Source organism: Strigops habroptila, chromosome 13 (assembly GCF_004027225.2).
Source record: "Strigops habroptila isolate Jane chromosome 13, bStrHab1.2.pri, whole genome shotgun sequence".
Classification (NCBI taxonomy): domain Eukaryota; kingdom Metazoa; phylum Chordata; class Aves; order Psittaciformes; family Psittacidae; genus Strigops; species Strigops habroptila.
In genome coordinates, this window is record NC_044289.2 from 16,318,893 (window position 1) to 16,332,681 (window position 13,789).

Below are 13,789 nucleotides of genomic sequence, written 5' to 3' on the forward strand. Positions count from 1 at the left end.
CTTTGAAGTCTGTCACTTATCCTCTTCTACTCTCCTTTTCAGGGTTTACTGCTATTTTCATCACACTGCTTGCTTTCTGACACAGCAAAATAACACTTAAATTAATTTTTCCTCTTCTAACTCATCTCTCACATTTATTTCCATGGACCTGTTTTTCCAGAACCCATGCTCTAATAAAGATTGTACGCTCCTGATAGTCTTGCCAAATACACACCAGCAACTTCCAACTCACTCTCCAGCCTCCCTTTCTACAATATTCCCTGCATAGATACTTTCTTCAGCAACATTCTGCATTCTGGAAGCACTTATGCATATGAGTATATGTCCTGAACAAAGATATTTTGCTTGAACAATTGCACAAATGTGTTCTGTCTTAGGACCTAACCTGCGTTTTACTAAAACAACTTACTCTGTATAAGGATCTTTTTTTTTTTTAATACATTAGAAATCATGCAGTTCAAGATGTCATATCAGTAATAGCATCTTCAAGTGTTTTAAACACAAAATGATGTATTTTCAAATTAACAGATATTCATAAAATTGATTTAAATCACACCGCTGTTGGGTGGACACTCACACTTGCAGATGAGAAATGAGCTGCCCCACAGTGATCTCTTCTGCTATCTTCTGATACAGAGTCTGACTGTTTAGCACCATGCTTTCAAGAATGGCTAGGGATCGCTGGAGAATGGAGACATCTACCATAGGCTGACTCACATACCCTGCAATCTAAAACCAGACAAAGCAGCAGGTCAACAGATGCCCATGCAGGAAACCTTGTGATGTGAAAGATATGCCAAGGAAGACACGGCTCAGAAAGCTAGGTGCACTGTGCTCTCAATGAGTACTCAGCTTCACAGTCATTTTGCTCTTCCTGGAAGCTGCATTAAAGCACGAACAGAAATAGCATTTACTCACCCGCTTTACTCACCTGTTTGATGAAGGTGATTGAGACCATGTCCCAGGAGACAATACCATGGTCCATGAGCTCCAAGAAGGCAGTCAGGGTGAAAGCCAGCATCTCACTGTAACTAAGAAAATGAAGAATGCGGTTACAAGAGATCTGGTAGCAAGGAGAAAGCTTGTCCAAGCTGAATAAGCTGGACAAGAGAAAAATTTCACCACCTTCTCCTAATAAGGCAGGCTACAGTTTGGCACTGGAGGAGCAATAAAGTATTTGTATTTATGAAGATAATCTGTTTTGTAGTATCATACTTTATGTTTTGAGTATGTTTATGTCATAAAAAATGCAAAAATCTTTAGAAATTAAACCCCTCCACGCACACACACACACACACACACGAGAAACAAATGTTTTGACATCAGAATAAAACAGAGTCATTCTGTAAGCATTGGGACCTGGCTTGAAACAAAATGAAAGCACAGCATGAATTGTGGAAAATTTAATACATAACCACAAGACAGAAAAGTAAAAAACACTGAGGGAAGATAGATAAACATGCTGAAAACATATTAGTTGCTAATATATAAGAAAATAGAAGACCTATAAATGTTACAACAATAAATTATCATGACTTTAAAAGTGCTTTCAATGAAACACAACAACTACAGTGGAAAAGCCAAGTGCATCAAAGTTCACTATGAATGTACTTGGGGAAACTTTCAGATCAGCGTTTGAGGGTTCTTTTTTTCAGGGTTTTTGTTTGTTTGTTTGTTTATTGTCGTGGTAATACAGCTCCTTATTTGAGCTTCTGTTCCAGAATCCTGGAATACAGGAAACTTACTGGGACAGAAGCTTGGTCCCGCTCTCCACAAGTCGCGTGAGCACTGTAATCCCTTCCATGTTGATGAACTCTGTGGCAAAGGTCACATCAGCTGAAAGTTTAGCCAGTTCCTTCATGGCATCCAGTCGGGCTTCCATACTATGTGACTGGATCCTGTCCATCAGCTGGCGAGCTGCCCTAGACTGGGAGGAAAGAAGGATCGTGCCAGTAACAGACTAGTCACCTGCAGACTGAGTTCTGCTAGCAACAGCTTTCCATCAGAAACCCATGGAAGGGCAGAGGCAGCACAGCAAGGGTAGAGAAATACCAGCAATGACAGGATAAGTAGCAGCAGTCAGTAAGTCTAAGATAGACGAAAAAAAGCTGCACTCAGCAACAGTTACAGGCAAGCAGGAGGTGAGTAAAATGCTATGTTACATGTTAGAGTAAACGCTTGTTTTTCTTCTTGGTGAGGGGAGTGGAGGTGAATATAGAAACATGGAGTGAGACCATTAAAGAAATACAATGTTAAAAAAATCTCTCTCAGACATTCAAAGAGAAGCACAAGCTCATCTGGTGTATGCACGCAATATTCTGTAAAATTTGTCAGACATGGATCAATGATATCCTCTCAACCACCTCTTGCACAAATAACTTCTCTCTTTTCTATTCACTCTCAGCTATATGCCATGACACTTGCACAAAAAAGGTTTAAGAATTTCAATAAAAAGGAAGCTTCAGCAATCCTGCAAAAGACAGCTGTTGAGGTCACAATAGCAAGAATTGACTAGGAGCAACCCCCTCTGCACCAAATTTGTCTCTATTTTAACTTCTGCATTAAGTCATCAGTACTGTTTATTGCTTTCTGACTAATAATACTGACTGCACCCATACAGAGAATGCGTCTGTCAGGTGCTTTATAAGACGCTACTCTAGGAAATGCAATAAAAGGGTAGACTTTATTACAGAAAGTCCTATAAAAGGGCAAAGCATTCAAAGGAAAGATACACACCACAACGAGGAAGGAAAACAAGAGTGTACACGTCATTGTACAATGTAGGGAGAAAGAAAAGCTGAGGCAAGAAACAGCCCGTCATATGAGGATAGCCACTGAGAAAAAGGGACGTGAGGAAGCGTTTACCGGGGAGACTGCCAGCTGCAGGATAGTTCCATTCTTGATGTCACAGCGAGTCTGAAAGTAAACATGAAACTTTAAACTACAGGAAAGTGCAGGGAAAAGAACGCAACTGGACCTACAGTGCACATAGGGGTTCCTGTACCACACAACCTTACTGAGGGCATTGAGTCACTGGGTCCTTGCACCTATGGGCATGCAGAGGGAGAAGTGCAAGGCTCCTCAGTTGAACGACACCATTCAAGTCAAGGATTAGTGACAGTATTGTTCCATGACACTGGTCCAAGGCATTCTGCACTCTTGCCCAGGACATCAGCAAATTGCTACCTCTCACACTGACCTGCTCTGTGATGTACAGCTGAGGACCATCAGCATACCGCAGGGTGTAGTATTCAGGGTTTGGCAATGACCACCTGGCAGAGGAAGAAGAAGGATATGTAAGCTTCTTCCTCCTCTTTCTTCTGGTTCTCAATTAGGAAGAGAAGCTTAATCCCAGAAGGGCTGAAAACAACTTTTGAGCAAAGCTTTAGCATGGGAAATTAGGTCTCCCAAAGAGGAGAAAACAACTTCCTCTTGAGAGGAAAATGGGACTTCAGCCTGCTCTAAGTCAAGCTCTGTAAAATTGCTGATGAAGCCTGCACTTCAAAAACAGCAAGATGGGCCAATCTCCAGAGACACTGACCTGAGGGGCATACACACGCACACACTCAGAATTGAAATAAAGATGCAAAACCCCTGTTTTCCAGGAGATCCTTTTCTTCCTGATTTAAACCCTGGCCCATTCCATAGCCAAAACCAATAGCAGGCAGCATGGATTGTGCCAGCAGCACATTGACAGGCCACAGAGACTTTCCACATTACCCCAGCAAGATTTGTCAGGGGGACAGACTTTCTCCAAAAGGGTTCCCAGAGAACTACTCACCCATCACAAACCTCCTTGATGATGGATGCAAGAGGCCTTTTCTAGAACAGAAAGAGAGAGTCCTCAGTAGCCAAGTTCTCAACCAGAAAGAAATACTGCCCATTTCTATGCTTCCCACATTCCAGTATCATAGTTGTGGCGTTTTCTCCTCCATCTGGTTACGAGGTCTCACCTGATCTATTTCCAGCAGCTGGGCATTGGCACCTGGCCACTCCACAGCTACTTTCACAATGTCCGAAGGTGGTGGCATTGCTCCAGATGCCTTTACAACAGCATACAACCCGCACCTGCTAAGAGAAAGGATAGTGAGCAGCTCTGGAAACTATCTCAATTGTTACATTGCATTGTACCAGAGATCAAGACCTCACACTAAAACAGCACATTGTGAAATTGAATACCCAACCTTATAACCTAAGGAATACTTCTAAGAGCTTGTTGGGGTACTCACACAGGAAGGAGAGTCACTCTGATCAGCAAAGCCCCCTCTGCTACCCCCTGTCCGTACTGCCAGGTCAGTTTACAGGACTAATAAAACAACAGCTCCTTTGACTCAGCTCCTGTCTGTACATGAGAGAGGGAACATGCAGTCCAGGCAGCCTCCCTCCCACGGGCTGGTGTTTACTGATGTCCCATATTTTTGAGATACCTTAATCCACTCAGTATACCCAAACAGGCTCCTAGGCCAAGTAGCAGCACCTAGCTTTATCCCAGTCCCTTCCTATAACATCATAAATCCAAAACATGAATATCCATCACAGAAGAAAAGTTAACTCAGCATTTGCTCTGAAGGTCTACCTTCCACTCCTTTATCTGCCTTAGAACATAAGCTTGTGTTCAGGGTTTGGTCCCAGACAGCTGTCAGACATGGTGGTTTGGCTTCATCTGGTAGTAAGAGGCTGTAAAGAAACGTACTTGTTCAATTCCTTTTTAATCCTCTCCTGGGTGGAGTGAGTAGCCCTGCTCTCTCCCACAGAGCCAGAAAGTCACATGGGAGAGAGACAACTCTCCCCGTCATCAGACCTCAGGAGCAAAGGCTTCAAGCTGCCAAAAATGAGATGTGACCACATACAGGAGTAGTCCTGTCCTTAAGAACTCCTCCCGAGACTCAGTTTCCAGCATACTCTGAATGAGATGGTAAGCATCCAAAGAACAACTTCCCAACTCCCATGGAAGCTCCTATTTCTCCTGCTGAGGCAACCCAATCCTCCTTTCCCCAGAACAGAGATGAGACAGTGCGGAGCAGGAACACTGTTTCATGATTAACATACTTTCCTGACCTCCTCGATCAACTGGGAAAGAGATGCCAAGACAGGCTAAGACCTGAAGGGAAACCAGCAGCCTTTGAAATTTTCCTGATGCAAGGCAAGTAAAGAAGAGAGGACTTCTCACAGATCAGGAAAGACCAAGCAGCTGCAGAGATACCTGGCCCAGGAAACTGGACTATGTGACTGCCCTGGAAAACGGAACTTCTACAAAATTAGCTGAGTCTACCCCAAAAGGTGTGTATACATGGCCAGGATAGAATGTTGACCTAGAAATACACTGATGATCTCAATTAATGTAGCTCATATGCCACTTTGTTCTCTCGCAGAGACTGCTATCGCTGCATGGAAAGATATGAAACTCAGGTGCACTGATGTTTCCCTGCATTTGTACACACACAGACCCCTTTATCAGCCCTCTGCGACTAACTTCTCACTCCAGTTTAGGCAGCTTCCTCATCTAGAACAACAGAATACTATGATCTCCTGGTGCAGGCTTCTGAGATAGTTACATTATCGCTCCTGCCTGCTGAAATTGAGGATGCAGGATGCAAGTTTAGCATTTCTTTCATAGCAGCTCCTGGAAATGCTCAATGTTATCACTGCAGCTAGCAAGTCTCCATCAGATCAGACATACTTACTTTACAATGAAGGAACTTGCTGCAGAGAGAAATCAGCCATTCCCCTATTAAACCAAGCACTGTTTATCACGAGAAGCCCTTCTGAAGCTGCCTTGCTCAATTTATTCTCAGCATGTGTATGGTCTTCACAGTTCCTGCAGGAATCCAGGAAGCCTGAACACCAAAGCCATCCGGGGCTTCAGCCAATCCAAAAGTGAGACTGGTATTGCATACGCACAGCAACACCATCCTCCTCCACTCTTTACAACAGCCAAACTTTGTCCACTCTACCATTCCACCCCTCAGACAGTATTTGGCAGGCCAGATTCGGAATTCCATGATATTTTGAAAATGCACAGCTTACCTCAAGAGCTGGTTACAGTCAGTATTCCTCTGGCCTTCTCTTTGCTTTTTAGCATCAATCCCAAGAGCGGCTTGTTGTCTTAAAACCCATAAAATGACTGTAAGACTGAGCACATCACATGGAAAAGTCCCAGTCAAGTTAGGTTCTCAACGAAGATCTGGCCTCAGAATAGCAACAGACTCAGTGCCTTAATCAGGTTGAGCAGGTCTTGGGGGTGATGATAGAAAAGCATTTGTATGATTCCTATCACACAAAATTGCAAGATAGAGTCAAGCAGTTTTACATGCAACACCTGGTATTTTACTTCCAAATCCTGGAGGGAAGAAAACCAAGTCTTATCCCGCCCCAAGATTCACTCTGGATAAAAATTTTACCACTATCATCGTGACAACAAACAGGAAAGCCTGTCCTTCAGAGAAGGTGCATCAGGTAAAAAACTCCAGCTTGGACAAGGAAAGATTACACAAAGGAAGACTGCTCATATGAGAGCTCCAAGTAGTGTTTCAAAGAAGCCTTCACAGCCCACAGAGCTAAGTCACAGACAGCACAGAGTGTACGCTATCCTACGGAAAAACGGTCCCCAAATCCCAAGAGCACGGGCTAACATGCCCTTTCTTCACAAATTTTGATTATCAATGTTCTATTCTCTTACTCCAAGACAGAAACATATAACTTACTCTTTGCTAGGAGAGACATGATAACTTGCAGCAGAGGATGTTCTCAAGAGGCCTCTAACCCTGAAGGCACGTGCAGCTGCTGGTGCTATTTTCATACCCCTTACAATCAGTAAATTGGGCTCTAGTCCTTTCTTCTACACTTATCCTGAACCAAATTATCTTCTTGTTGTCCAAAGTAAACTAGGAATTCAGGCAATAAAGCATAAGCAATCCAAGACCAGAATAGCACCGTACCTCACTGCATAAGCAGCACAAGGCACTAAGGCTTCTGCACACGGATGGGAACTGAGAAAGCTGAACCAATGTACTCTGTAGCACTGCCCTAGTAATTTGGAACATACCTGATCCTTCTGTCTCACAAAGAGGTAGATGAACCTAATAAAACTATGAATTGGTTTTCCACACTTCTTGAATCACACACGCAAAAAAAAAAAAAGAAATAAAAAATTATTTAGACTTTCAAATGTCTTGCAGCAATAGCTCAAACCAGGCATAACTTATCACTAAATCTTTAAGTACACTATGGTAATTACTAGTATACAAGCAGTAGGACAGCTCTGTACATACTCCCCAAAGCAGCCACTTTGCACAACCCCAGAACTGCAGGATATGTAGGTTTACATTCTACATGTAGTCTAGAAACAGACAAGCAGTTCCCAAGTGGTATTTGATTTCCACTCACTGTTCTCCCTTCAGCGGCTAAAGCCTGTGATGGCCAGAATCTGAAAGCCTAAGAACTCTTAGTCATATGACATAAGCACACGCCAACTCCAATAATCAGACTGGCTTGCAATAACTGAACAGTTATTGCAGTAATTGAACATATAATTCCTTCTCCCGCAAGTAAACTAACTCACAGCTAAAAACCATCTAAATCCATTCAGTGTTCAAGGCATAGCAAATACACAGTGAAGAGGCAAGGCTCAAAGATTGCTTCCTTGAGTACGAACAACTGAATTTGCAACTCTTAATTAATATATCCATAATTAGCATCTAATTACCGCTTTTCCCTTCAGCCTCCTGCAGTATGGTCACTGGCTTTTATTTGTACTGCAACTTCCAACATAAGTTTCTAGTGAGGAATACAAGGAAAAGTACTTCACATGCCAAAACAAAGATGCCCAGATAACTATAGATAGAAGCCTTTACAAATATCTAACTTGCCATCTTCCTTGCAAAGAACATGCATCATTCAGGGAGAGAAGTGCACATTAAAACACTGAGACTATGGGAAATTCTGCAGAAATCATAGAATCATTTAGGCTGGAAAAGACCCTTAAGATCGAGTCCAACTGTAAAAACTAACACTGCCAAGTCCACCACCAAACCACGTCCCTAAGCACCATATAAACAGAAACAAAGTCTCCTGTTTCATCAAAAAAAGTACTGCAGAGCCTGGCTCACAGCTCCTAGACGCAATGCACTCTACCTGCAGCTTCCCCATATACTTGCCACTGAAAACCAACTACATTGTAATTCATTACCCTCAGATCTCAAAAAAAGCTTTCAGCTGCATGTAAACTCAGAAAGTAACTCATCATGATAAGTTAAGTCAGGCTGTTTCTGCCCCAAACTTCTTCAATAAGTAATCACCTACTCATTGGTTGGAAATCATGTTCCCTATTCCAACCAGTGTTCAAGGCACAGCAAATACAGTGGAAGAAACTGAGCTTAAAGACTGTTTCTTTGCACAGCAGCACCATGGAACAGATACCACATGAGCCTACTGAAGAAGAGATTCAAACATTAAAATTAACTGGATAAGCAGAACCCAGAGAACTAAGAATTAAAATTTAAAAAAGATAGGAAACTCTTCAGACACTCTGAGTCAAAAAAACCCTCTGAAGGACCTACACAGATCAGTGGGTCAGCAGAAGCAGCTTTCCAGAAGAGGACAAATACAGACAGTACTTCAAGCCAGCATGTTAACACAAGGTTGTCTGTCAAAAGCGTTCTTTGAAAAGATTTTTGTATGGCTGCAGACAAGAGAGGTGACAGATGTTGAATTTTACAATGATATTTTGCAGTGCACCAGCGGTGTATCTGATAAAATAACTGCTAGGAAGCTCTTGGGAAGTAGCACAGGCTGCCAGTTTGCATAATTGGGATTAACAGTCACTTACGGGTCGCTCAGCACATTCTTCTCAACAAGCAATTCTCACAGTTTTATACAGAGAGCGAGCAGCCAAGCTGAAATAGATTAAAGATTAATGCACTCTGCTTCTGCAGAGTGAGTTCCTTCATACAAAGCAGTGGTGTGGGGGTAAGCTGCAAGATAAGGAGAAATCAGCAGAGCCACTAATAACACACCATTCAAGAGACTTCTGAGAAGCTGCAAGCTAAGGCAACTAGAGTATTTAAAACACGATTTCCCCAGTCACAAACACAATCTTCTTTTCATTACAGATAGAGAACAAAGTGTGCTGTATACAGAATGAAAATGAGGAAGAAAGAACATTCCATAAAAAAGAAAAGCTGCTTGGTAGAATCCCACAGTCAAGCAGCAAATAGCTGCAGCTTCTGAAACTTGCAGATGTGACAAAACATCCTGATCAGTTCTCCACAAGTCCCCAGTGGTGGTAACAACATGCCTAACAATAGATGGAAGAGATGTAGTAGAGACACTAACTGGACAAGTGTGCAAAGACAGCTCCCTTGACTGAGCAGCATCAGAGGGCAGCAGACAGCAGAGTCCAACCTGAGGGCTACGTACAGCTTTCTACATTACCTCATATAGCAAGCAAAGAGAAACATAGTTCACTAGACAAACAAAAGAACCAGGCGGTCAGATTCTCCGTCTCTGGAATCCTACATTCCTCCAAAGGCCTTCCACAGCTGCACTTTGGCTGTAAAACGCTAAGCCTACGATACTGAATTCTTATCTTGCACATTCCAGCACAGCTAGGCAGAGACAGAAACTGAGCAACAGACAAAAAGAGAGAACCGCTCTTTTATTGTTAGTCAGTGAGGCGAGCTGAAAGCAGCCAGGCAGCAACGCTCGAGCCTTGGGCCAAAACTCAATTTAAGGCGCTAAACGATTGCTTTCCTGAGGAAGCGCTGTCCCCTCGGCTCCCGAGCAGTGGCGAACCGCGCCCTTCGCGGCCCCTCCCCGGTCTCCGCAGCGGGCCCCGCGCACTCAGTGCGCCGCGGCTCCAGCAGACGCAGCACGGCGGCAGCTGCGGAGGCGGGGACGGGCGCAACACGGGACCGGCGGCCTCGCGGCAGACTACTCTAGGCCAAGCCCTCCCGGCGGGACGGGCCGCCAGAGGAAGGGCCGTGGGCACGGCGTCGCAGTGGGCCCAGGAAAGTAGCACCGGCGCCTGGACCCGCCAGACGGCGGGCACCGGCGTGCTGGCCGACTCCCGGCGGACCTCGTCCGGCTCCGGGCTCCCCGCCCCCGCCTACCGCCCTGCGCTCACCCGGACCTGCCGCGGCCGCTCCGCGTCCGGCCGCCTGGCAGCTCCGGCGGCCCCGCCAAGACGCCTCTGGCCACTGGCGCCGCCGGCTGTCACTCAGCCGCCTCGCCGCCGATTGGTCTCGACACGCGCGTCACGCGCCCGCTGCCATGGAGACCGCGGCCGGAAGGCCCCGCCCCAGCTCGACGCAGGACGAAGCTGCCGAGGCGCGGCGCGCGCTCCTTCCGCCGGTCCCGTCGCCCAGAGTCCAGACCCTCCTCCCGCGCCCGCAGCCCGAATGAACCACGTTAACCGAGCCTCCCTGGTACCCGCGCCCCGCCAGTCCTTCGGGGCCGCCGCGGGAGGGCTCACGTCAGTTCCCCGTGCCAACGGTGCCCCGCCTCGGGGACTGGCTGCGACTGCCCGGGACCGGGTCTCCACCGGCTCATGCAGAGCAGCCTTCCTGCCGCTCTGCCGACCACCGCGCACGGAGCTGGCAGCGAGCACTGGAGCGGCGCTGCGGCCGCGCACGGCACCGGCCCGAGCGAAAGCAAGGCCGAAGCGCAGCGCGCCCCCAACGCCGCCGGCGCGCGCCGCTCGGACTAGCCCCCGCCCCCGGAAGTACGTCATCACGCGCCGGAAGGGGAGAGGCCGCCCGGCGGGCGGCCGCGTGCGGGCGGGCGGAAGCGGCCGGCGCCGCGCGCAGGAGCTTCCGGCGGAGCGGACGACACCTCGGGCGCGAGCGGCGGCGGGAACGCGGGGGTCGCAGCCATGGTGAGCCGCGCGCCGGCGGGCGGCACGCGCCGCGCAGCGCCGGCGCCCAGTGTAACCGCGGTGTCTTGCAGACGGTGGGGAAGAGCAGCAAGATGCTGCAGCACATCGATTACCGCATGCGGTGCATCCTGCAGGACGGGCGCGTCTTCATCGGCACCTTCAAGGCCTTCGACAAGCACATGAACCTTATCCTCTGCGACTGCGACGAGTTCCGCAAGATCAAGTGAGCGGCGCGGCTCGTGCCGGAAGTCCCGGGCGCTGCCCCCCGGTACCGGCTGCCTGCGGCGAGCCGGGACAGCAGCGGGCCAGGGTCTGCTGCTGGCTTCTGCACCCGCTGTCGTGGGTTTAGCCTCGTTTGTCAAATCCCCAAACCACCGAGGCTCAAGGAGCACTTTGAGTTATTTCTTAATAACCGAATTATACCTTTACATGATGCCAACAGTCACTGAACAGTTGAACATCATGGGGAAAAAAAATCATGGAGATAATGCACATCTTGTGTTTAGACTCATCTGTGTACTTAGTTTGAGGCATATAAAAATGGGTTTACAGTAGGTTCTGCTCTCTGCAGTAGCCTACTCATACATCCCATTGCAAATTCAAAGAGCAGCATTGGCATTTGTTTGGGTTTTTTTGTCCAACTTGCAATGTTTTCTTTCTCTTCTCACTAGACCTAAAAATTCCAAGCAGCCAGAGCGGGAAGAGAAACGAGTCCTTGGTCTTGTGTTGCTGCGAGGAGAAAACCTAGTGTCCATGACAGTTGAAGGACCACCTCCAAAAGATGTAAGGAGAATGAGCACAGAACTAAGGAGAAAGGGAAGAGATGTCTGATAAAGTTGCTACCTTGCAGGAGGATGCTACTACAGTGTTGTCCTGCACTTCTAGATGCTGTTGTGACCAGGTCCAACAAATTTGGCTGTAGGAAGCTGTCCAATTAATGCCCACAAAGAGATGGGGCATTAGCTGGACAGAGGAAGGCTGTGGGCATCCGTAGCATCTGAGGATTTCTGTGTCGATAATGTTTCTTTTGGGGGGTCTGTTTTCAGACTGGAATTGCCCGGGTACCTCTTGCTGGAGCTGCTGGAGGACCAGGAGTTGGTAGAGCAGCGGGCAGGGGAGTACCAGCTGGTGCACCCATGCCACAGGCTCCAGCAGGATTAGCTGGCCCTGTCAGAGGAGTGGGAGGACCATCCCAACAGGTAAGGTGCTATGAACCATTAAAATTGGTGTCTGGTGTATTTTGGGGTGGCTTTTAATTCTTTGTACCAAATACAATGCAGGAAATCGGTGGGGGAACTGTACCCTTAATTTCTATTACCAGGGAGTTTGAACCTGGCAAGGCTTTTTTGGTACTACATCCCCCTAGGAACTCTGTTTTGTATGATGGAAGACACAAGGCTTGAAAAGTGTAGCTTCTTGCATGAAACTCAAGTGTTATCCCTTGAATTGTATTACAGGTTTTTAGCATTATTTAATATGTTAAAAGAAGAGTAGCATAATTTATGAAGGGATAATAACGAATTTTGCTTATTTTTTAGGTATTAATATAAAGCAGCTTTTGTGCTGTTTCTCTGTGAACCTCTGTTTTGTTTGCAGGTGATGACACCTCAGGGTCGTGGAACAGTCGCAGCTGCTGCTGCTGCAGCCACTGCGAGCATAGCAGGAGCCCCAACTCAATACACACCAGGGCGTGGAGGTCCTCCTCCACCCATGAGCAGAGGAGCACCTCCTCCAGGTAAGAATCGCTCTATAGAGTGGGGCAGCAAGGAGCTTGTGTTATGTAGCAAAACTGGTGATAAAAAGGTATTTATCAAGCCTGATCAAGATCTGGTATTATGGAGGATTTTTCTGATATCCAACTAGTGCCTTGAATATTCAGCTGGGTTTATATGCTTGTTCCTTCTTGGGCTTAAGGAATGATGGGACCTCCTCCAGGCATGAGACCACCTATGGGCCCACCTATGGGAATGCCACCTGGCCGAGGCGCTCCTATGGGAATGCCCCCACCAGGCATGAGGCCACCCCCACCAGGAATGAGAGGTGAGTGGAGGTTATCTTAAATGCCTAGAAGCCGGCAGCAGCTGTAACATAAATGTCTAAAGGGTGATATGTTCCAGTGCCTCCCTAGCTATGCAAGTTGTCAATAAATGCCTCAGTGCAAAAAAAAAAGGGTCCTAAGGCCACTTTGAGCATGGGGAAGAAAATCTTTCTGGTTTTAGCCTTGCTGCTGCTTTCGTTTTCACTACTCAACTCCTTGCTTTATTCCCAGGACCCCCTCCACCTGGCATGCGTCCACCAAGGCCATAAGGCACCCTATAATGTACCTTTGAACTGTGGGAACACCAGTTAAGGGAATGTACCAAGCAGTACCGCCTGTCAGAACCTTGCTATGTATATTTTAGATTTGCTGCTTGTGAAGTTTGCCTTTTTTAATAAAGTTGGAAAACCCTATACTTCACTCATCTGTTTCAGGAGTGGAGCCGTTACTATTCACTACTGTGGTTTGGTCACCCCAGATGAAGAGGGGGTTTGAAGCAAAAAGCTCAGTTTGTAGTGACAGCTCAGAAGTTAACAGTTGATCTGGGCCACTTAAGTCTGTTTCTTATGGGAATTAAAACATATCCACATCAGTTTATTAAGGCTGATGCGGGGGAGGCGAGAAGGAAATGTTGGGGTGGTGGAAATGATAAAATTTCAAAGAAAGAGTTTTAACACTTGGCTGTTCTGAATTCTGTCAGCTTTACTCACAGCGGAACAAGTACAATGGTGGCTGTATTACTGTCATGGTTTAAGGCCAGCCAGTAACTCAGAGCCATGCAGCTGCTTGCTCACTCCCCCACTTCTTCCTCCCCCTGCTCCCAGAGGGATGGGGAGGAGAATTAAAAGAATGTAAATCCCATGGGTTGAGCTAAGAAC

General features: G+C 46.8%; 2 protein-coding genes across 12 annotated transcripts in view; one reads left to right on the forward strand and one right to left on the reverse strand.

The window, feature by feature from the left end:
* The window catches only part of ELMO2 (engulfment and cell motility 2), a 25,993-nt gene extending 15,271 nt beyond the window's left edge, over window positions 1–10,722 (reverse strand). For 2 of the 11 annotated variants that reach the window (XM_030502636.1, XM_030502634.1), the window contains exons 1-8: window positions 10,472–10,563; window positions 3,954–4,068; window positions 3,782–3,822; window positions 3,200–3,272; window positions 2,866–2,916; window positions 1,746–1,927; window positions 932–1,031; window positions 578–729 (exon numbers count right to left, since the gene is read on the reverse strand). In XM_030502636.1, coding sequence (XP_030358496.1) covers window positions 578–729; window positions 932–1,031; window positions 1,746–1,927; window positions 2,866–2,916; window positions 3,200–3,272; window positions 3,782–3,822; window positions 3,954–4,068; window positions 10,472–10,548 — 791 coding nt within the window. In that variant the 5' untranslated portion in view covers window positions 10,549–10,563. Of the gene's footprint in view, window positions 1–577; window positions 730–931; window positions 1,032–1,745; window positions 1,928–2,865; window positions 2,917–3,199; window positions 3,273–3,781; window positions 3,823–3,953; window positions 4,072–4,576; window positions 5,074–6,027; window positions 6,261–10,123; window positions 10,363–10,471 lie in introns of those variants that run through there. The other 9 variants (XM_030502644.1, XM_030502641.1, XM_030502640.1 and 6 more) reach the window with 8 other exon arrangements.
* Window positions 10,287–13,335, forward strand: SNRPB (small nuclear ribonucleoprotein polypeptides B and B1). Its single transcript, XM_030502670.1, has 7 exons — window positions 10,287–10,873; window positions 10,945–11,096; window positions 11,545–11,656; window positions 11,920–12,072; window positions 12,470–12,608; window positions 12,788–12,913; window positions 13,143–13,335. The coding sequence occupies exons 1-7, from the start codon at window positions 10,871–10,873 to the stop codon at window positions 13,178–13,180; spliced, it is 723 nt and encodes a 240-aa protein (XP_030358530.1). The 5' UTR covers window positions 10,287–10,870; the 3' UTR covers window positions 13,181–13,335.
* The last annotated feature ends 454 nt before the right edge of the window (window positions 13,336–13,789 follow it).